This window comes from Epinephelus lanceolatus, chromosome 6, assembly GCF_041903045.1.
Source record: "Epinephelus lanceolatus isolate andai-2023 chromosome 6, ASM4190304v1, whole genome shotgun sequence".
In the NCBI taxonomy this organism is placed as follows: domain Eukaryota; kingdom Metazoa; phylum Chordata; class Actinopteri; order Perciformes; family Serranidae; genus Epinephelus; species Epinephelus lanceolatus.
In genome coordinates, this window is record NC_135739.1 from 35,416,391 (window position 1) to 35,439,242 (window position 22,852).

Sequence of the window (22,852 nt, forward strand, 5' to 3'; positions counted from 1 at the left end):
ATTCGACAGATGGGTTTCTACACATTTTTTTCTTAAGACACATTATTCTGCTCATCCTTGGCCACACAACACAGCACAGTATCTTTATTTGTCCCAAATGAATGTCAGTTAGTAAAAAATCTGCTTTAGACTGACGAGGGGATTGATGAGAGGATCAGAACATTTACAGTCTGAGGTGTTCAGGTCCAGTGAACATGTGATTCTCTTGAAGCCAGTTTCTAGGTCAGTGCTCACAAGAGAGTCAAGATGATCTTGGTTTGTCAAGTTAAGAGGATTTTTGAGTATCTGAGAGAGCTATTTCATTTTATCTCCATTGAAATATATTCTGAACAAAGTATTTTATCTTAACACTATTTAAATCAGGTCTACTAAGAGTAGAAGAGTAAATGTTTTCCAGTGCTACCAGCCTTGGCTTCAATTACATTTAATTTCCCTGCCAATACAAGGTAAAATAAGCTTAGAGAAAAGGGGGAGCAGCTTCTGAGAAAAAGAAAAGAAAGAGGATTCAGAGGGTAATTAAAAATACCTCACACGAGTTCTGTGATATTAGAAGCCTGACTCAATGTATCTGTTTTTTTAGCCCATTACCAGTCTCTCCTACCCACCATCTGATGCCCCAGGCTATTCTGTTACAACCTGCCCTTTGGCTTCGCTTCACTGATGCTGCTCTCCCTCTTTTGACCAAACACGGTTCTAAGTACTGAGGCGTTTCGAAGAATCACCAAACATTGTGAACTGAAAGCTGTCCCTTTGTGTGTCTTTGTGTGTCTATATGGAGAAACACAGCGGTATAGAAAGTACCCTGCAAAACATTACAAGCCTATAGCTATCCAGATCTGGCTGTGAAGTTCCCCAAGTGTGACTGTCTTGACTAACATCGTGCCATGGACAGTACTCACTTCCTGTTTGCTACCATGGTAACTGTGCTGGGCTATGGGAAAATAGTGACAGATTGTGTGTGAAGAATATGCACCATGTGATGCGGGAGATGTGAGACCTTTGCCCTTATCAGGAACAACCCCTGACATCCCAGTGTATGCAGAGTTACTGACGTTTCATGTTGATTGTGATACCAAATAGTTTCAGCCTGCAGCCCAAAAAATTACATTTATATCATTACAATATTCAATAGCAAATACATGTTAGGACATGTGGAATACTTTTTAATTAATAGAATGAGGACAAACAAAAAACAACAACAAAAAAAACCCCCAAAACTCATCTGTCAGCCAACTGTCATTGAGCACTGTTTGTGTCTCGTGTGAAAACAAAAGACAAGGTTGAGTCATTTTTTAATATCACCTGACATACTTCATGTGACATAGCTGTTAACTTACTTACTCAATAAAGTTACGCAACAAACCTACTTATCATAACCCAAACCCTGACCTTTTATCTGAATCTAACCAAGTAGTTTTGTTGCCTAAACCCAAAGTACTTTTGGTGACAAAACCTGCATTTCCTGAGAACATGGAAGTTTATCTTGAAAAGACATCATCCATGGAATGAGCGGAAATTGACATGCTGTCCCAGAGCATCCAAAACTGATGCTGGAGGGGTACATAGAAGCGTAGGGCCCTTTTCAAAATGCTGTGTTTGTTGACGAGCTGGAGGTGAGAAAATGTTGAAAATGTTCACTGACGACATATTTTCTTACTATACCTGCTCTTGCAATACAACATCTGCTAATAGCAACTATTGAGTCATTATACTTTTTCATGATTGTGCATAGACACTCAAAGCACCTGGTTAAGATTGAGAAAGATGGTGGTCTTGGTTAGATACTGAAAAAGCCAACAGTGACTTGTTGTGAAAGACCGTTTTAACATTTACTCTAACCAAAACCACAAACTTTCCCTTCCCCCACCTTCACCATAGTGCATCTGTTACCTAAAATTAACCACACATGGGATTTGGTATGCCAATTCGGGTGCCTGGTGTCAAAGTCCATGAAGAAAATTTCCTCTCAAAACTTTATTGGCAAAACCACAAGTTGTAGACATAATCTGTAGGGAGGCAGGGTTGTGTAGCCAGTGGCTATAAATCCTATCTCAAGTGTCTTACATTTAGTATTTGTGGATGCATGGGGAGCTGACTGCTGACTATGTTTGTACCATATTAAAGTTATTGAGGTACAAAGTAGGTAACACAGGTAAAAATAAGATGTTAAATTTAAGCATTTTTGCCTTGAGTTCATGCTTGATCTGAAGTATGTGTGACAAAAAAAATCCAATGCCAAAGATCGTCCTTGAATCTGGACAGGGCATACAATCACCTCCCCTTCATGTACAATCACAAAACCTGGATCACATTATTCAAACATATATCTATAACTCCATTCACTGATGAAGACCATTATGTGGTGCATGGTGGAAAACTCGGAGGCGTAAGTAGACCATGGAGTTGAGATTCACAAAATGTGTTTTTCGTCACCATGAAATATAGTGAGTATTTAGTGAGTGAGTGAGTGAAATTCATGGTTCGTTTTTCACAAATCTTTGGTGGATCTTTCATGAAATTCTCTCTCAACTGTATATTGTGCATTGCTTAATGGTACAGTATGTTTACTTTGATTTTCAGAACCCGCTCCCAAACCAGCACTGCCATGTGCAATACTGAACCCACCATTCCATCCGCAAAAATGGCCAATTTTTTTCTTTACTTCCGCAACTCAACCTGAAACGTTGACAAAAGATCGGCTGCTGACCCCAAACCATAAATATTATAATAAATATGTTGTTAAAATGAGCCAGTGAGGCAGCATGTTTAAAGTAATAATTTTGAGACATATCCTACATGTGAAACTAAGACAGTTTATTCAAAAATTAAGTTCATTCAGGAAATACAGTTTGTATGAATATTTTTTTGCTTATTCTCATAATACTGAGTAGCACATCTCCACATTTAACCTGCCTACAATAATGCACCAGATTGAAGTGGCTCAAAAGACAGAGCTGACACACAAGGTCAGCCATCCGAGGATTGAAACGTTAAAACAATAAATTATTATTATTATTATTATTGTCATTTTATTTTAATTTTTTATTATTATTTTATTATTATTATTATTATTATTATTATTATTATTATTATTTATTTAGTTTTATTTTATTTATTATCTATCACTTACAATCTGACCTGCATGTTTAACCCAGAACTGAACAATCACCAACCACAAATCACCTTTTTCGCAGGTTACTCACACAGTGCCCGACCTGATGCAGGACTCTGGTTTGAAATAAATTGGAAGAAGAAATGTTAAAGTTATAGAGCAAAAAATATCAGTAACAGTAAAACAGTTCAATACATGAAATGTATCTAAAACTAGGACTTCTACCTCTTTGATATCCATTGGCCTTTGTCCCTCCACCAGATGAGGTTCAAAGATCTTTTGAATAACAGTCAGTATGTCTTACTTATGCTAAAAAATATTACTTTTATTCTTATTTCAAAAAAGTGTGGATTGAGTCAGCAAGAATCTTAGGGGCACAGTGTGAGAATTTGAGCTCACCTTATACTCCATATTTTCTTTTTGCACCACCTTATTAGACCTGGAGAGACTGCTTGGAAGAAATAAGCTTTCAGAGTTTCACCCATAAAACATACATCTTTAGGTAAAATGTAAAAAAGCGCATGTACCAAAGAGTCCTCCCCTTATAATTCTTTTATTTTAACAACATGATCTTTTCCCAGAGTACAATTCTTTCTGGTTATTTTTTCTGAGAAAAGCACCTGTGTATCTCTGCCATCATTGTCTGAGGGTGATAAGCCTATTCCCCTAACAAGGCAGCACATCCAGCCTGATCTGTTACGCATCAGGTTGTCTGATGACTCCAGTGTTGTCGTTTAAGCCCCCTGAGTTATTATTAGCTACCTCAGTACTCCTTTTTAAGGCACAATTTTTAGGAATAAGGCCATTTACAGAACAGAGTGAGATCAAGGGTTACTGCAGGGTTACTTTTTTCCAGTTTGGTAAACCCTGTTGCTGCTGTGTGGAGTCATCTCTGCACCTAATTAGAGGATATATCAGACATGTGACCAAAAACAGAATCTCCTTGCTGGGTGAGCTGTGGAAACTGTTCTCCTATTTTTCTTTTGACTCATGCCCATCCCCGCACCTCCAGTTGGACAGTCAGTCAGATAAATATAAATCGTTGTCTCAAAATTCTGACTATATGGAAAATCGTCAGAATATTAAGAATAGTTATAGACGGTGAGTGAGAGCTACTCATCTGACGAAACGTATCCAAACATGGTCAAGAAGTCATGTTTTGCAAAACTTGGAATTTAATGCCCATTTATGACACTTTTAACGAAAACTAGGTCATTTCATTCTACATGTCAGAAACCATTTATTTATCAAACTGTACTCTGCACTTTAACTAACTAAGACTTTTCATTAACACATACAGTATTTCAAACAAGTCCAAACTCTCAACAATCATCTGAAGTCCTGACACATACCAACTGCATTCCTTCTCTCCTACGTACGTATACTTTTTTCCACTCACATTACTTTGTCTTTTCCTGCTTTATTATTTTCCACAACATTTCATCAATACATCATCCAGCCATCATATAAAAGATTGATGTGCACATGGTTGAAAACATCGTTTCAGTTTGGCTTTAGCGCAATAGAGAGATGCTCTGCCCTTAAAAGAATAGAACAGAGTCTGATCCACATCTCATACAGCGTGAAATAACTTTTCTATTCAGCCAAGCAGAAAAAGAAAGACAAAAAGTGAGTGTTGGAGAAGCAGCTTTGATACAGCATTTTGAGCTAAATGTACCAAAGAGTCCTGGATCTGTGCTTCAGACTCAGGTAGGCATCTGAGTGCAGAAATCTGGGGCAAGAATCTCTTTCCATCAGCAGGTAAATGTGTTTCTGTGCCTCATCGAAGCAGGAGCGGCTCGGCTGCTCCAAAGATTTCTTGATCTTCTCTCTAATGCGGTGGTCAACATTGATCTAGAGAAAACAAAGAGTAAAGTACAGTCTAAATTGTGTGGAATATGGTGGCATTCACACCAAATTTCTCTCCCAGAAAACAAACTGTACTCCAAGAATGTGACTAACACAGCTAATAAACAAGACCCTCTAAATATAGTCCATTGCTGTAAAGAGACAAATGTTGGCATCTGATAAAGATACTTAATTTTAAGCATTTTTTTCCTTCAACTTAACTTTCTTAACTTTTTAATTGTTTTAACTTTCATGCACAACAGGTATTTTTTTGCTGTGGTGCTTTGTGAAGATTGGATTTGCTTCCTTACTGTTTGGGTCTCAGAGACCCCCCTGCTGTTTGGTAAAAATAACATCAACAATTGCTTTTTTTCTTTTCTTCTCACCTCATGAAAACCCAATGTAAGAAAGTATTGAAGTGGTAGCAATTCCCTTTCCCCCAAACTGGACTGTCACATTTGACAAAGGTGACGTTATTTATGTTTGGGGTCAGTTCAACCCCATAGAGGTTTGTCTCTGTGATAGACCTCTGAACAAACTGTTACAAAACACCCATAAGGTAAATCATAATAGACTTATTTGGGATCTGGAAGGGTCATGTTGCATAAAGTGTACTGGACTACATCAATCACACCAACATAGAGCATGTCGTACAGTATATGTAGAGCAGTAAGGTTCAGTTACATGGAAGCAGGCCGGCAATTACAGCAAATACAAGTCCTTTGGAATGTTTCTAATGTGACAAGAATTAAAATTGGAATTTGTGTTGATTGTTCATTGTGAGACATTGTCAGACCTCCTTGATGGTATGTATTTTTACTGGTGATCTTAGGTGTCCTTGTAATTGGAAGAAAATGCCTCAACAAAACCTGGATTCAGAGTGGACGACTTTTATGTCATGATCAACTCCAAAGAACATCAACTAAATAAAGATGTGATGGTAGTATGAAAGTTGTATAGGGCCTTGTCTGATCTGCATGTCTGTAGATTTTTGGGGTCCCATTTAATCATGTATGAAACACAAACATATTATAATGCAGAGACACTGACAGGAAATCCATTGTAAAAATAATGCTATGGTGACTTTATTCATATGTTTTAATCCATGTGCTTTAGCCACCAAGAGTTAATGGATGTGCCATCTGCAGCTAGCTACACACACATGGTGTGTGTGTGCATGTGTGTGTGTTAACACATATTAAAAACAAAACAAAACTTGACAACACAAAGGCCGGTGCAGAATATTTGAATGCCAGATGGCAACTTCTGATGCTGAAAAATGAAGCATGGACATGCCAAAAACTGCAGTTCCTTGAACGGCCACTTGAGGCTGACTCCACAAGCAAGTCATTCTTCATAGCCCCCATGTTGAGATGCCCAGCTATACAATAGAAATATGCACGTTAACAGCCTAGTACAAGAAAAAAAATGGTCTCAGTTAGATAATTTCAACATTCATCACAACTGTACGGGGCTTTAAGTTATGAATAATTAAGAGCGGGGCAGCGATGAGGTGACAGGCATCACCACAGTCTATGAGTCAGATCCACCCCTCACTTCTCCACAGCTCCACTCTCTCGTAATGTCTGGCTCCAAAAATACAAAATGGCGACAGCCAAAATGCTGAACTCGAAGTTTCAAAACGGGAGTCCACACACCAGTGGGTCACGTCACAATGGCTAGGTCTATTATTGTTATACGTGGTTTAAACTCTTAAATATTAAGTTACTTATGACCTTAATTCCTCAAACCCACATTTATTTGAGTGGTTCAGATTTGATAAGCTGATTCTCTACTGGGGTCTGATTTGAAAAAATGCTACTGAACCCCAGCCTAGACTCAAGGGGATGCATCTTCACCCCATGCACCAACACTGAAAAAGCATGTAGCACCACAAGCAGTGGAAGTTGTGACATTTAGTAGCCATTCTTATGCATATTGCTTCATCCACTTTTACTCATTCTTCTTCCTGATATGAGCCGCCATTTCTTGTTCTTATGCAATAATAGGTTACCCTGTTCTGCAAATCAGTTTGGAGAAATCTAGTGTATGTTTATCATACTTAAGTATGCTGAAAGATAGAATATATTACAATTTACTTCTACTGTCATCTGGCTTTTCATCCAGCTCTGTCTCTTTCGTCCATGAACCATTAACCCTGGTATTACTGACCTCTCTGCAGGCCGTGGGCTGGATGAACTCCTGGTAGATCCCCTCTGCTTTCCATTGAAGGTCCTCCGGTGAGGCAGTTGATTTAAAGTCTTCGCATGAGAGCCAGAACTCAATGTTTTCTTCACTGAACTCAGACTGCAGGAAGCTGCGGAACGCCGCTAAATATTCTGTTAGGAGCGTAAAATTTAAAAGTAATTATGTCTCGTTTAAATCTTGTTAGAGAGATTAATGAGAGTGTGATATGTGAGTGTGATATACTTCCAACAAATATTTAGGTTTATCATTTATTTCATATTTCAAGGAACATTTCTTACTTTTATCCTGTAGTAATTTTTCCAGAGTTGGGTGGAGTTTATGGTCAGTCTTCCAACTGTAATAGAGATATCTGTGTATGAATTTTCACCATAATGAACCGCTAGAACATTGAAATGTCTATGAAAGTGCCACGTACACTACCTGAGTTTTGAAGGACATGTCTCATCATTCAATTTTTGTGCCTTCAGACACTCAATGTCCTTCTTATGCCTCCTCCGAATAAGGATATCAATTCTGCAAAATGAGTTTAAGTTAAACTTTGTTTTAGTTAATGTTAAATAAAAATTTTAGAAGTGAAAAAAGAAAGTAAGACTAACCACCTTACTGACACCATTATTCAATATCATTAATTTGTCTGGCTTACCTTCTGGGCCGCTTCACATTTGGCATTAAATCCTTAAAGTCATAGAAATGAATTTTTGAAAACAAACGTTTTGGCATTTTAACATCCCTGATAACGTCCTGTAAGGAGTTACAATAGTCTGCTGTGTTGTCTGTAAACAGTACTGCTCCCTCCAGCTCTCGCCTTTAACCTGGCAGGGAAGGTGTAACAGTTATGACGATGAGGGCCTGCTGATACAGGTCTCCAAATGCCATTTGGATAAGCATACAGCCGGTGGCTGCTCAGACTCAGTTACTGTTGTCACTGACTCACAGCTGTAAAATTCCAGTGGGGCAGGATTTGTGTGGAGACATTGAATGGAGGGAGAAACTCTGAATAAAGCGGTGGACAGGGGCCTGAAAACATGACGCAGGTGCGTCTGAGTGTATGTCCTCTCTGTGCCCAGGACAAGATGATCTCCAAAGCCCACCCCCAAAAGGCCTTTCCCATGCACACAGCGGGCTCACTGCACACAGGTTGCAAAAATGTTCTGTGCACCAGTGCAACATGTGTTTTTAAAGATGTCCAAAGAAAACTGATAACAAACTTGTTAATTAGTGATCTGAACATACTCTATGCCAGATTTATATGAAAAAAACAAACTCTGGGACGTTAAAGAGCCTAAACATAGGCCTACGTACATTATTATCACATTATAAATCAATTATTATTGTTATAAACCTACCAATGTTTTTTCGTTCTGTAATATATGTCCATAGACTTCCCATGCACAGTCTTATTATTGAGCAAATTAGGCACGTGATGAAAAATACTCAATGTGCTATCCTTTTCTAACCACACAAGGAAACTATGGTCATGGTCACAGCAGTTTCAATGTCTTAGGCTACTGTTGGTGCGGCATGTTTGGTGTTGAACTCCAAATGTCAAGTGCTGAACTCTCCTTATAGCAAAGTCATTTATGATGTCTTTAAAGTCCAGTTTCTGAGAAAGTTGACGTTCTATGGAGAGCTTTGCCAAACTGTTTAAGGTCTCCTGGGACATGGTAGAGTGCAGGTAGTTTTTTATGAGCTTTATTCTATTGTTGTCACAGTCATATGCAGAGGCAAGGAAATGCACAGCAGCTTTTCAGGCTTATTTTGTGGCTGAATATAATTTATAGTTTCTTAAAATATGAATGAGGATAGTGATCGTGAGATACAAGCTACAGTGGAATTTAAAGTGGTGATGAAAAAGCAAAAAACAAACAAAATGAGCATCAGATGGACTAAACTAAACTAAACTGAACTAAACAGCGAGCAGCAGCGACCCTCTGTCTGACACCAGCACACCGTGAGGATGGAAACAGAGGGTTTGGCGGGGATGGAGAACCTGCCGCAGCAAGCAAACACACCATCTGTGGTCTTTTTGACTTGACCAGCAGCCTTCAGTACAGTCGAGCTCAGACCAACTGGTTCCCCTGCTGCAACTTTTCACTGTAACGTTCTAAAACGGTTTTGTCTCATCACAAATCACTGGTCTGAACTGGGCTTTGGTTATTATTGAAAACAACTTTTGAAATTGGTCCAGCGTTTAGTGAGAGGGATGCAGCCGGCAGCGATGAAACAGGCTGCAATGTAACCCATCAGGGCATGTTCGCACCGTCCATAAGCATCCACCTAAAGTGCCCATTTTTTCCACTGATATGCTCAGATTTATATTTTAAGTGTCTGACTGTATTATGGAAAGGATCACATCTGCGCCAAAACAAAGCAGTCTGCCTTGAGCTACAGTAGGAACTTGGGGAGGTACTGAAAGCACAGGATGCTATGGCTGGAAGTCATGTCAAGCCTGCCACCCTCACTGGGCAAGGCCAAGATCTTCAAGGGGCTGACCTTTGCCAGTTGCCTTGGCATGATACAAATTCTGGACTGTAGCAGCTGTGTCATTCTGGTAATGCTGGTTAGAGGTACAGAAGCGGGCCCAGGGTGAGCTCCAGAAGCTGCAGGTGCAGTCACAGTTCTTGCTGCTGAGGGTCTGTAAATTCAATGTGAGGAGACTGAACAATACAGTCCCATACAGACTGGCCCCACAGCCCAGTCCAGCAGTTAGGGTAACCCATTCTCATTTGGAATTTTCACCTGTGACTAACAAAAACTACTGGACACCCTTTGAGTTATTACTGGTGAACACAGATCAACTGATGACATTTTAATGCCTTTGGTATGGTTCTGGATTTCCATAGAACACAGAGCTTGTTGCATGTCAGCATGTCAGAGACAGCGCTGTCCATTGCAACATGAAACACTTTATTTCTGAATAGGATGTCTGGGCTTTCCTCTATTCCGTGTTCTGACTCATCAAAACAGCGCTTCCTCTTTCTCTGTCTCATTTCCAACTTGGGCCCCATGGCCACGGCACAGCAGTTGTCCTCCTCCAGAAAACTATCTCATGATCTACAGATGCAGGCCATCTCTTCCTCTGGTGCCTTTATGTTGGCAGTCTGCACTTCAAGGGAAATAGGTGATGACTAGATGACAAGATTTCTATCCTCTATGCACTTGACCCACATTGTGAGGAGCGCAACTTCATTGTAAGGACTGAAAGTAGGTCTTTAAGCCCCAAGTCTCCAAACTGGTTTCACTGGTGAGGTTATATGTTGTAGCAGGGGTGTCTGGGCGCACTGCCTCTATGCATGCATTCCACTGTGTGTCAGAGATGTGATGGAAAGAACAGCCTATAACCCTCTGTAAGATTCCCCATATGGTGAGAGCTTACACTGAATACCTTGTATAGTTGATTGATAAAGTCAAAGAATGTGTCTATTTCTAGGCAGGCCTGGATTGCATGGACTCCTACTAGGTTTAAAGTCTAAAACTGAGACGCACACAGGGAGTATGTGACAAGAAGACTTTTAACTCATTGTCCACACTTGCACTTTCTGAACTTTTCCTGCCATGTTAGCTTCATTATCATAGCACTGACCTCTGCAGTGGATCAGCCCATTCTCATTCCCAGGGCATCAAATACCTCTGTTTCGTCATGCCGCTCGGGTGAGATATCAGCGCCTTCAGCGTCTTTATGAGACACAACAGCCCATAAACTCATTCAAATGTAAACTAAAAATCAATGCTGTTTTTTGTCACTTGTGTGATGTATTTACGACACGTTACGTACTTATTTAAACCCAAACCATGATTTTTTTTCTTAACCTACCCAAGTAGTTTTGATACCTAAACCTAACCGTGACCATTTCACAACATTAACCATGGTTTACAATGTGTTTCAGCTCTGTGGCCTTCACGTCACTTTTTGACGCAGAGGGGGTGTGACATTTCATCTGAATTTGACAACCTGTGATGAGAACGTGTTGGCCGGCTTTATCAGTTCCATGTTCACTCAATGATTCTTCCATCATTGCCACAATTTCTTCTCCTGTCTTTTTTGAAAAGTCCCTAAATTCTATGAAACATTCATTTCTTTTCCACCCAATCACACGGGTAGTTTGATGGGCAAATCTCACCAACAGTGTTTTAGACATCTGGGGATGCATCACACATTGTGGAATAATAATGTGTTGTCTCTCGTCTTTTGCTCAAAAAAATCTTGAGGACATGCTGAGCACAAAGATAGATCGATAATTTCATTTTGGCTGTCAGGCGAAAGGTAATGGGCTTGGACTCTCTTTCCTCGGTGTTGGTGCTCCCTAATGTTGTTCATAATGAAAATGTCATTGCACTTTGCCAATATCTCATTTATGCCTACAAAATGCCCATTATCTCGCTCATCGAGTCTCTTTGTGTGGCCCCTGAATTACAGATTCTTGGAAGCTAAAAACAGGGTAACATCCAATGCTCTGTGTATTAGTGATTGTTTTTTTTTTTTGTTTTGTTTTGTTTTGTTTTTTTTAATTCCTGACGCCATGAGTTTTTGTGGGTTCTTCCATTTTATGCACACTCTGTCTCTCATGCTCTAGAAATTTTTCCATAAAGCTATTGGCTTTTGATATTGATAATTTTCATCTCAGCTATGGAATTCAGTGCACTGCACAACTTTTGCTCTAGTTCAGAAGAGAAGAGCAAGTGGAGTAAGTAAATCTAGCTGTTTTAGAGTTGCTATATATTACACAGTCCCACTCCATTTTTTTATGGCCATTGGGGGATTTAGAAGATGTCAGGTAACTTGGGAATGCCCTCCCCTCTGCATCTTTTGGTATTTCTTTCAGATCTTATTTCTTTCAGATCTTTGTATTTCTGTCAGATCTCTGTGAAAGGTGCTCTCTTGGCCCTGACAACTAGGTTCAACCTGTCAGAATCAGTCATTTTATCCAGCCATAACCAAGGATCACGAAAATTAGTCTCCGATGCTATTGCGTTTGTGCTCATCATTCACCTGCTGCTCTGACTCCGGGGCGAGCGCTGTATCTCCCTCCCTCTCCTCTCTGGCACAGCTAGCGTCTCCCGCCACGCTCTCGTCTGCAGGCTGGGTCTCTCATCCTCTGTGACGCAGCTAATTCTGTCTCCAGGCTCAGCTGTTTCTGTCAGATGTGTTGTTGGCTTTTATGCAATGTAATTACTGGAAGTTAAAGTTAATCCTAGGCTGGGTGCTAAAACTAGGTGGTAGCTATAGGTGGCTGTGTTTGCCATATGTTTCAGCTAGCTAAATGGATGTTTCGCCTTGCTCTCAATTATTGTCCACCACCCCCATTGCAGGTGGGACTGTACTTGTTGCAGCTGCATCTTCCACTTCAGTATCTTTTGTCAAATACCTAAGTCCCTTGCGCCTCTGCAAGTTTTCTCTTTTTCATTTCTCTTTTTCTGAGCAACTGACTGGCTGAAAGTTTACTGGCAGGAGGGGAGGGTCTGACTAGATGTTGATCTTTTGATCTCACACTAGTGTGACAGACCAAACCATGATTTTGCATTATAGGGAGGGAAAGTAAAACTGATTTTGAACACTATATCAAAGAAAATTAGGAAGTTAAAAAATAACCTTTTATGCGACTCACAAATACTAAATAAAGTCCTCACAAATATATATTTTTCACAAATTTTTCCAGCAGATTATTTAAAGGTTAGAGGGCCTTTTGGGCCTTCCTTCAACCCAGGGCTCAGGACAAGTGACCCAGTGTTTCCCAGTGTCGTTGGCCCTGGTCAACTTATGCCACGTGCAGCAAATGCTGCTGGCTCTCATTCTTTTGTGTCTCTCTGTGTGCAGGCCAAGGTGTCGCAGTCATGAGGCACTTGGGCTTCCTTAAGGTGGGGGTGTTTTGGTAGTCTTTTTCTTGGTTATATCACAGAGATGACTGCCATCGAGTGACGTTTAGAGTTGTAAAAGGAGTGTAAGGAAACAAAATACCTGCAGCACAAATTAAATTTGGACTGTTTTGCCCTCCTTTTTGATAGTTGACAAAGTAGTGTATCACCACAAGCCCAGATATGAAACAATACTCTAAACTTTAAAAACTTTTCTGTGATGTGACTGAATTGGTCAAATCACTAATCTGTAGGCTCACTGCAAAAACCCTGCAATGGGTTTGTTATAATCTCTGTTAAACAATAAGGTTTCTTTAAAATGTACAAATAGAAATCCATAAATAGAACACAGAATTAAAAAATAAAATAAAACAAAATGAAGTAAAATAATAAAGAAGAAAAAAAAAACTAGATTGAAAGAAGATTACAAAAACAAAAATTACCACAGCAAGAAAAAAAACCCAACCCTGTAAAATCAAAGTTTTCATCTTTTTTCTTGTCAACAAATGTCATGATAAAACAATAAATTAAAGAATGAATAAATAAATAAGAACTGACCAGCTGCTGATCTGTTTCAGAATATTATTTTTTCTTTCTTCTTTTTTTCAGAAATAAAATTATATTTTTGACCTGTTTACAAAGATTTATATGGTGTTGTAATTTTGTGGTATTTATTGACAATAAGAATTATTTAGAATATGACCAGTTTTATCTGTAAAAGGATGTGGCAGATGTGGCAAAAGGATGTGGCAGATTTGACAAGAATGGAAGTGACATGATCTCATTCCCTGTCGTCTGTTTGTTGAAACCTTAGAGTCAGCATTTGGATGAGCTGGAAGCCAACTAACATATGGCTTAGTCCAGAGTAAAGATAATTACAGTATTATGAGTCAAAGGAAATAAAGGCAAGCTCTGAAACTGTGAGAAAATCGATTCAAATTTAGTCCTCAACTGAAGGAAGCATTATTGTACCAACAGGATATGTGGAACCCTAAGATTGTGTGCAAACTCTTTTATAGTGGATAATAGACAACCAAAGAAGATGAAGATGAAATAGGGGCCAAATGAAAGTCTTTAAGATCTGGACTGAGTCAGTAGCAGAACATGCTGTGCCACCCTGCTTTTAAGATCAAGACAGCTCAAGTGTTGGGCATTGATGGAGTCTCCAGGTTTACAGAAAAAAAACATCAATCTAACAACAATCTAAAAATCTATAAAGAACGGAAAATACGCACACAGAATTGAACAGTGCATATAATAGCATTAAATGAGATAGGAAGTTAGCTGGGAAATTCCTATGTACCAAAACCAAGCAAGTGACCCAGACAGTTCTCAGAACAACTTAACCTTTATGTCATACATTCATGGTCATCCTCATATGCATTATTACACTGATATGTGCGCAAACTTTCTCCCAATCTTGACTATGTATGTAAATCAGCATGACATAATTCCTTTTGTGGAAAGCCCTATGACAGAGATTGAAATGATACTGGAAATTTTACAAAGCCAGTGTGTTTGTGTTTTGGTGGGTGTGTTTGTGTGGTGCTTCAAAGGATTCCCTCAGGGGTCTTATGTATAGTGGTGTGTTTGTGGTTAAGAGAATGCTGAAGTGGGTTTATTTGAAACTTTCCACACAAGAATTACAGTAGGCTACAGAAGCTGCAGTAGATGCACGTGCGAGGTCACGGAGTTGACTTCTCAGTGGGCAACGCCCTTAATATTGCATGCTTGGCTGAGCGGTACTTTCATCAGGGACGTGAGAAAGTTCAGAAATGCAAAACTACCTTGGGTCATTCAGCAATCACAGTTTCATCATGATCAGTTCATTGAGCTTGTGGTTGATTTATGTATTCACACGGTTTATTCTTTAAAATGGCAACAACAGATATTAGAATAGCACTGTATCAGATGACAATGCGAAAACAGTGTAACAATGTCGAAGGTGTTGCTGGTAGTGACAAACTTAAAGAGGCTGCAGCTCCCCTCAGCTTTACAGAGCAAAGTTAGTTTATTGTGCAGCTGTCCAAACCAAATTTTTAACTTAAGCTATAGGCTATGTCTTTTTTTATTTTATCGGTGTTGTAATGAAGCACAATGTCATTAGTGCAACGCATCTAACCATTGCCATTGTTAGAGTAATTGCAGACCATTTGCTAAACCCCTCCCGTGAACAGAAATTGACCCTTCCTAAGTCCCGCCCTTCTTAGCTTTGTGCTACAATAACTATTGAGCAATCTTGTAGCCTAGCAAGATCTCAACTTTCCCCTTATTGGTATATTTAGATATGCTTTGTGCTAAGCTTGTCTACGTTGAAAAGAAAAAACAATTTTAAAGATGGTAAAAAGATGTGGCCCAGTGGCTGTCAAAACCTTCCCAGACAACACTTTTTGTAGACACATCTTAGGTTAGCTAGCTATGTCAGAAACATGCAAGCTAACTACATTAGCTAGCTAACGTATACCTACATCAAGAGGAGTTACCCCAATGTCAGATCAATAACATCAGCCACGTTTGCTTCCTCCTAATTCTTTGGTAGGCCTAACATTGAAAAGATCACATAAAGGACAGAAAAGTTGGTTGCTGGCATGTTTTTAAAAACATTAGCCAGAAAAGATCAAGGCTCATGTTGCTTTGTTCGTATTATCTCTGTGAGCTCACATGCCGCACCAAAGTAACTACCGAGACAGTACATCTGGCCGACACATTGGACAAGCGACACAACGTCTGACAAGCGTCAGCCACATGGGCGGATATCTTCAAATTTAATACTCTTTTGTCCCAGCCAGCACATCAAACGTCTCTGTTACGTCGGCTTTGGGTCGGCCCATACCTGCCCACGTACGGAAGTCACCACGGAAGGCAGAATTTCATCTCTGCGGTCTTTGTTTGGCACTGAGCTCGCAGGTCGCAGCATCTCATCGCAGTTGGTTTCAGGTAAGCTAATTGGAATAAATTGGCAGAAAATAGCTATGATGTTTATTCTGTGACCGTTAAAAGAGGTTCCTGATGAGTGGTGAGGCACGATTGGGTGTAAAGCACAGGTCCCCACCAGCTAACGTTATCTTTCGTTAGATGTTAGCTAGTTTAGCTCATGTTAGCTAACACGCTACAACTGTGGTGTTTTCATTTTGTTTTCCCTAGTTGACGTTATCTGCTGGTTATCGTGAGCACTCGCTTTGGGTTAAAAGTGGAAGTGCCTGGAGCAGCCACCTTTTCTGTGTCTTGCAGGCTGCCAGGAGAAGCGGACTGGCCATCAGATATTGTTTGTGGAAATTTGAAAAATAAAGTTTCTCAAATTGACTTTTGTGTCTTCATTTTGCACACTTACACACGAATAGGGTAACAGTTAGCTATTTTTGAATGTTAGCATTGATTTCTCACATTGGATGGTGAAATATTTGTAGTTTGAAAGGTCTGACCTAAATGAATAAAGGTCGTAGTTAACAAAGCATATAAATATACATATAGAAGGAGCGCCAACTGAGCGCAGCTTCTTTTATTGATCGTTTGAATGTCGTGTGGTGGTCATTTTCGATTAGGCCAACGTCTCGGCGACGTATTGGCAATGAGCAAACGCTCTCCCTGCTACATCTTAACGATCTAAACTTGATACATCAGGCCGACGTCAGCCAGATGTATGTGTGCTATCTGGGCAATGTAACTTTCTACAGTAAAGAGATACTACTGTTAGCTTTATGGTCTGTAGTCAGAAATATGTACATAACACTTTACTTATCCTAAAAAGAACTGAGACGGAAACAGAGCAGAGCAGAAACAGAACTTGCATTGCCATTTTTCAATTTGCTAAACTTGTCTCAACTAGAGACAGTGGGGGCGGGGCTTAATTAATAGAGTGCTAGTGTTAACCACAGACCTTATTTCGGGCATCAAACCAAAAACCTATTCAAATGACTCTGAGATGAGGGAACCGAGAGTCCTAGAAGGTTAACTCATCTTTGGGGTTTGAAGACTCATTCCTGTAGCACCCTATTGTTTGATCCTGTTTTAACACCTATAACTGTCAGTTTAAGAGTATGTAAGTGTTTTTAATCCTTTCAAAAAAATCCAAAAAGACAACAGCAAAAATATGAGGAATATATCAAATTTGTGTATTTATCCATCTAACACAAGCTACAAATATTAGCATGCCTGATTACCTACATTAGCAACTGAGTACTACTTCAAGGCCACCAAGGAGCTTGATTAGCCACCTAACTACATTTAGGGGCTATATTTTCAATATAATTTCCTCATTGTGTGGAAGCTGGTCTTTGAAGTGTATTGCCCAGTAATAACAGTCAAACATTTAAACTAACATTTAAAACTCAGCTGGAGACTGTGCTTTAGACCAACCCATGGAAGTAGCAGCAAGCTACAGCTAATGAAGTCTGTGAGCTACAGCTGTCACTTTAGTCGGCACAATTGATAGGGGCCGTCTAGAATAAGAAGACTGCTTTTGTGTATCTCTGTCTGAAATCAAGGGCCTGTTGAATAAAAAATACTCTGAATCCTGAATGGTAAATCTGCCACCATTATCAGTGTAAACTGCATATTCACAATGCAGGAGAGACACGTTTCCAGTGAGGTATGTGGATTATCCTGAATAACTGTAACAGTGTCTCTAGAAAGACAAGGTGCTTTGAGGTATTCTTTTTCTTTTAAAGGTCTTGTGATTCAGGTCATTGTGTCACCACTCAAAAGTGTATTTGTGGTCTTCTTAATAATAGTGCCATTATTCCTGACATGCATTTTGCAGGTTGCTTGTCACCTGCCTTACGAAATATTCTAGTTGTTGCCAAAATTTTTCCACCATGCAGCCTGTTAGATACTGTAGGCTGACTACTTGATGCTGTTTCTCAATGAAAGTGAAACGCAAATGATAACAGAGACCGGAGGGGAGAGTGGAAGAAAAACGCAGCAGAAAGCATATCTCCGTCACCCACATCTGCTGAGTCAAACTGTGTTCTATATAAAGTGTACACAGGATGTGGTTTGCTTCATATCTTTATACTCTGCACATTATTTTATCAATTTACTTTTAAGGTCTGATAACCAGCCTGTCTGGATTGTGGCTCTTTACAGCTAAGCCATGCCTGCTTGTCATCTTTTGACACAGGTTGTATAAATCTTTCAACTGTGAGCAGTTCAATCAAACAGTGATGCTCTCTTCTCAGATTGTTTGATTTTAATAGTTTAGTCAACCAGAGGTAAAAATCTGAGCACAGATTTGAAAAATGTTTATGAAAAAGAATATTCACCGGAAACAAGTCTAAGTTTCTTGGAGATTTGTGGGTAGAGACCATTTTTATTCAGGTATCTTGAGATAAGAGTTCAAGGGACCCCTTTGAAAATTGCCACGCCAGTTGTTCCCTCACCAAAATTTAGCCCATATTTGTAGCATGATTTAGTCCCTTTCCCAATAAGCTATGCCAGCATTATTGATACCAATGGATACCCTAGTTTGTGTAGTTTCACATGAAGCTCAGCGTAAGTTCAATCAGGAAGACCTTCCTGTGCTCATTCATTCCCAATTCTCCCTCTCCCACTCCCACTGCTTCCTCCAATCAGCTGCCCCTGGGCATTCACTCTTCTAGCTGTCCTATCATAATTAGCCACAACCTCAATCAGCCAATCAGGTTGTCACTACGAGATTTTAAATCTGTTCTCTCCTCTGCCGCTTTTAGCTGTCATTTTAGGCAGAATCGCTGCCCCTCCTCCACCCCGTTCACCTCCAGCCGTTGTATCCAAGGTCAAAGACAAACCTGAAGACTCATACCTCTACTCATCCGGATCATCAGCACTCATCCATCTAATCCTCATCTCTTTACTTCCTCTACCACCACCAGCGTCTAGACCCACGGGGGGGTTCCCTAATTGGCTACGGATCCATCACCCTCCTTATAGCTCACCATCTCAAAGGGGTCTAATCGCCAAAGACTTTTCACATTTTCACATTTTCATTCTCATGTGCACTTGTCATTAAAAGTTTTCTTTTCCAAAACTAAAAACGAGTCTCTCCTGATTGAAATGATACCAGTACCTTCACACTAGCTTATAAAATGAACACATCACAGCCTCTTAAAACAATAACATCTGCTAGCAATTTTATCAGGACCTCCCTGGCCACTGTTGGTGTCTATGCAGACAACAGTACACTTTTGCTTGAAGTAAACACATTTAAAAAAAGAAATAAATGATTATCAGTTATGACAATCTCCAGCCTCCACCATTCATTATAGAAGTGACTGAACAAGAGTGACATCAAAAGAGATGGGCCATCGATCATAGTTGTGCCTATCTATGGTTGTAACTCCGCAGGGTAGGGCACTTCCACTTCAGTGGCACTTACACTGTGGCTTCACAGCTTAGCTGTGTCAAAATACCTTAACTAAACTGACAGACACTCAAATCAAAGATGAACAGCTGAGTCATCAGCTGTCATCACACCAGTGGTTGGTTTCCTCTTGTCTGGTGGTTAGAGTTGATGACTACCACTGAAAGCAGATCATTGACAGAACAAGTATCACGTAACAGAACAGCACGCTCATCTCAATATTGCCCGTATATTCTATCATCTGACACTTGGGTGAACTCGGCATTATTACGTGACTGTTTGAATGATCATGGAAAACAACACCTCATAGTATACTATAGTATTGAAATTCTTGGAAAAACAAATCTGTCATTACTTCATCACTTTTTGCATTTCATTTGAACATTTTCCCCTATGTGTCATTTGTATCTACAATTTTCTACTCATTTCACAACTTCACAAGTTCTTGAATACCTGTCCAATGATGGCTGACAATAATGTCATGAAATCTTAATTAATTAATTAATAATTCATTGTACCTTTAATTATGTGTATCTTTAGAGGCAGATTGGAAATGGAAACTGCAATAAAGTAATTAAATTCATGTATTATGAAAAAAAAAGAGAAATGGCCTAAGTTTAGCCACCACAAACTTTTATCTATATATCATATGAATTAAAGGAAAATTCAGATCTGTTTTTCTGCACTTTGTCAGGCAGTCCATCACTGTTTTGCCCCATAAAGTATCCTTCATTTAAAGTTTGAATTTTCCATCCCATTTCCAGTTTGTTCCAGATGATATGGAAGAAACGCACTGACCACATTTACCAGCTTGTTCCAGTCCAATGCAATTCACGAAAAGATAGAGTTACTGTATGATTGCCAGACTGTGCTCTGTGATGACTTGCGTGACGAAGACAAAACCAAATGAGTCATCTGAGTGAGAACAAATTACATTAGACGGTCCACAGACACGCCGTGGTTAAAAAAACAAAAAGATTGTCATCAGACGTGCTCCAGATCATGCACAGATATTAACTGAACTGCTTTACATTCTTTTCACATTAACATGTGAAGAGTTATTTTAAGCCGCATAGATTTTGTCACTGAACTCCGCACCCTGTCCCCAGGATCACACATACCTACTGTACCTGTGCCATGCAGGGTGACATTTATGTTGCAATGTTATTTACTCTCTTTTAAAATTTCTTTGAGGGATTCTCATTATGAGTCCCAGTAATAAAGCACTATCAGCAGCTGGTTGTAGGCCTATGAGGAACAGTTTCATTGTTAGAACTTGTCCAGTGAATTATGTAGCGTCTACTGTTAAGAATTCATACTTGTGTGAATTTCGCAGGTAATTATATGTATTTTTTCTTATCATACAGACATAATAAAAGGCAATATGGATGTAGAAAATCTTTCTCTTCTTGGTGAGTTTTCTCATGGATAACTACATTAACTTATATTTATGTAATAAAAGCTGGGTAGCTCATTTTTTTATCTTTTACTTTAAAGGTCCAGTGTGTAGTCCACTGTAAGATATAGGGAGTTATATAGATACAGGGAAGTTATATTGGCAGAAACAGAATATAATATGATATAATAAGCAGGTTTGCCTTAGTATGTAATCACATAAAAATAAGAATCATGTTTTTGTTACCACAGAATGAGCCGTGTATATCTATACAGGGAGTGGTGGTTCCTCCTCTACGGAGATCGCATCAGCCAACATAGTAGGCTAAGCAGCCCCTCTGCAACAAGAGTGTCACAAAAATACTGATTTTCTTAAAATATAAAACTGTTTTATTTAGCATTGTCGCCGGTTTAAATCACTAGGTCTGTTTGTTTTGGAGAGGAAGAGACCGCAGATTATTCAGCTCTGGGTTAAAACCTCCTGAATGTCTGTCTACTCAGAGAAAAAAGGTGAGCACAATTTAGCAGGTGCTAGGCTAGCAGACGTCTCTGACTTGCCTAACAGTGCTGGGGAGACACTGATTATTATTTTTACTGGTTTAAACTGATTTGTTTTGGAGAGGAAGAGACCTCTGCTGATGAAAAGGCTCACGGTAATAAGCCCCCGAACGTCTGGATCAGAAATGAGGTGAGCAAACATTTGCAGGTGCTGTGCAAGCGGGCTGCCTGTGTTAAGCCTAACTGGGCAGGAGAAACACTGATTAGAAATGTGGAACTGCTTTAGTCGGTGCTTTTACCTGTTTTAATCCCATTATTCTGGAGAGGAAGAAACCTTTGCAGATAATTGGGCTCCTGGTGAAAACTTCCTTCGCAATGAACACTGAAGGAATTTTAACCAGGAGAAGTTTAAGGTGCTTGCAAACTGCAGTCGTCACTGCTAGATATCACTTAATCCTTCTAAATCGTACACACTTCGCCTTTTATTTGCTTACATGAACGTACTGTAGGTGGTCAAAGAGTGTAAGATTACGTTTAGTGGTGTTAGTTTTAGCAAAAGATCTAATGTCAAGATAAATGACCGTCCTGATAGTGAATACAAAAATACTCTTTAGCATCCTTGAAGTTGTACTTACTTGTTTTGGAGTACACTGTTGTCATCTGCAGGAAAAGTTTGGTCGGTTGTTTTAGAACTGTAGATAGTCAACGTTTTACTCTGAGCACTGTTACAACGCTTGTCCATGTTGGTTGATATGATTGAAATAACAAGCGGCTACATGGAGCTTAAGTGGAGATTGTTTGCTCAACTGCTTTTCCCAAGAATAACCTAATTTCACTCTTATTTCACTATGAGAACACTCACAGCAAACGATCCAGTCAGCAGTCACCGTCTGTTAGATTTTTCAGAGTGTCTGTTTGGTATGATTTTGCAGTGTGTTCACAACAGTAGAATTTCCCCTGATTATCAGCAGTGCCGACCTTTCATCAGGCTACTGTATAACATCACATTGTGGATGTTTTCAGAGGCGCTGTTGTGACATTAGCATTACAAAATAATGGAAAACCATGAAACATTTCGTCAGACTAGGCCTGGCTGATTGACAGGAAGTATGCTGTGTGAGATATGAATGCTTACAGCAGCAATAATATACCATGAAGAAGTGTGGCACTTTCACTTTTGTTTGATTTGTGACTATACTACTTAGCTGCATTGTAGAAACACATTATGGTTATCGCATAAAAAACAAGCAGTGTGATAACATACTGACAGGTTTAATTAAGAATAATTACCGCCACGTACTGCACACTGTATTCTGTATTTGTATGAGTGTGTTGGTGTATGTGTGTTTGCTCTGTACTTGCTTGCACTCGGTATATCTGATGTGACTGACTTATCTTTTATCAAACACAGTGAAGACTAAACTAAAATTGGCACTGACTGAGTCAGTATACACACACTCGTGTCATGAGGAGGCCTTCTAAAAAGCCACATGATATATTGTAGGTAGTATTCTTTCTGAAGAGGTGTCATGAAGCAAGGACACTTTCAACCTCTATTTTCCCATGTTTTTGTGTCAAAGTGACTATTGGGAACAGCCATG

General features: G+C 39.5%; 1 protein-coding gene across 2 annotated transcripts; it reads right to left on the bottom strand.

Annotated features, from left to right (window-relative positions):
* Positions 1 to 4,264: 4,264 nt before the first annotated feature.
* On the bottom strand, positions 4,265 to 22,119 carry LOC117253649 (regulator of G-protein signaling 21). Of its 2 annotated transcripts, none has more exons than XM_078169013.1 (5): positions 21,887 to 22,119; positions 7,589 to 7,681; positions 7,447 to 7,502; positions 7,133 to 7,299; positions 4,265 to 4,966 (listed from the first exon to the last, which is right to left on the bottom strand). In XM_078169013.1, exons 1-5 carry the CDS (start codon positions 21,991 to 21,993, stop codon positions 4,781 to 4,783), a joined length of 609 nt encoding a protein of 202 aa, XP_078025139.1. In that variant the 5' UTR covers positions 21,994 to 22,119; the 3' UTR covers positions 4,265 to 4,780. The 2 variants fall into 2 exon arrangements, with proteins under 2 accessions (XP_078025139.1, XP_033477115.1); XM_033621224.2 differs by lacking the exon at positions 21,887 to 22,119 and adding an exon at positions 7,812 to 7,984.
* Positions 22,120 to 22,852: the final 733 nt, after the last annotated feature.

What these genes read in the sequence shown, in the direction of transcription:
- LOC117253649 (XM_078169013.1), bottom strand. Translation starts at nt 21,993, where the DNA reads ATGGACAAGCGTTGTAACAGTGCTCAGAGTAAAACGTTGACTATCTAC. An exon ending in ACATGTCCTTCAAAACTCAG is followed by an intron (nt 7,503 to 7,588) that starts GTAGTGTACGTG and finishes TCTCTATTACAG; the next exon opens with TTGGAAGACTGACCATAAAC. An exon ending in AGCCCACGGCCTGCAGAGAG is followed by an intron (nt 4,967 to 7,132) that starts GTCAGTAATACC and finishes TGTTTTCTCTAG; the next exon opens with ATCAATGTTGACCACCGCAT.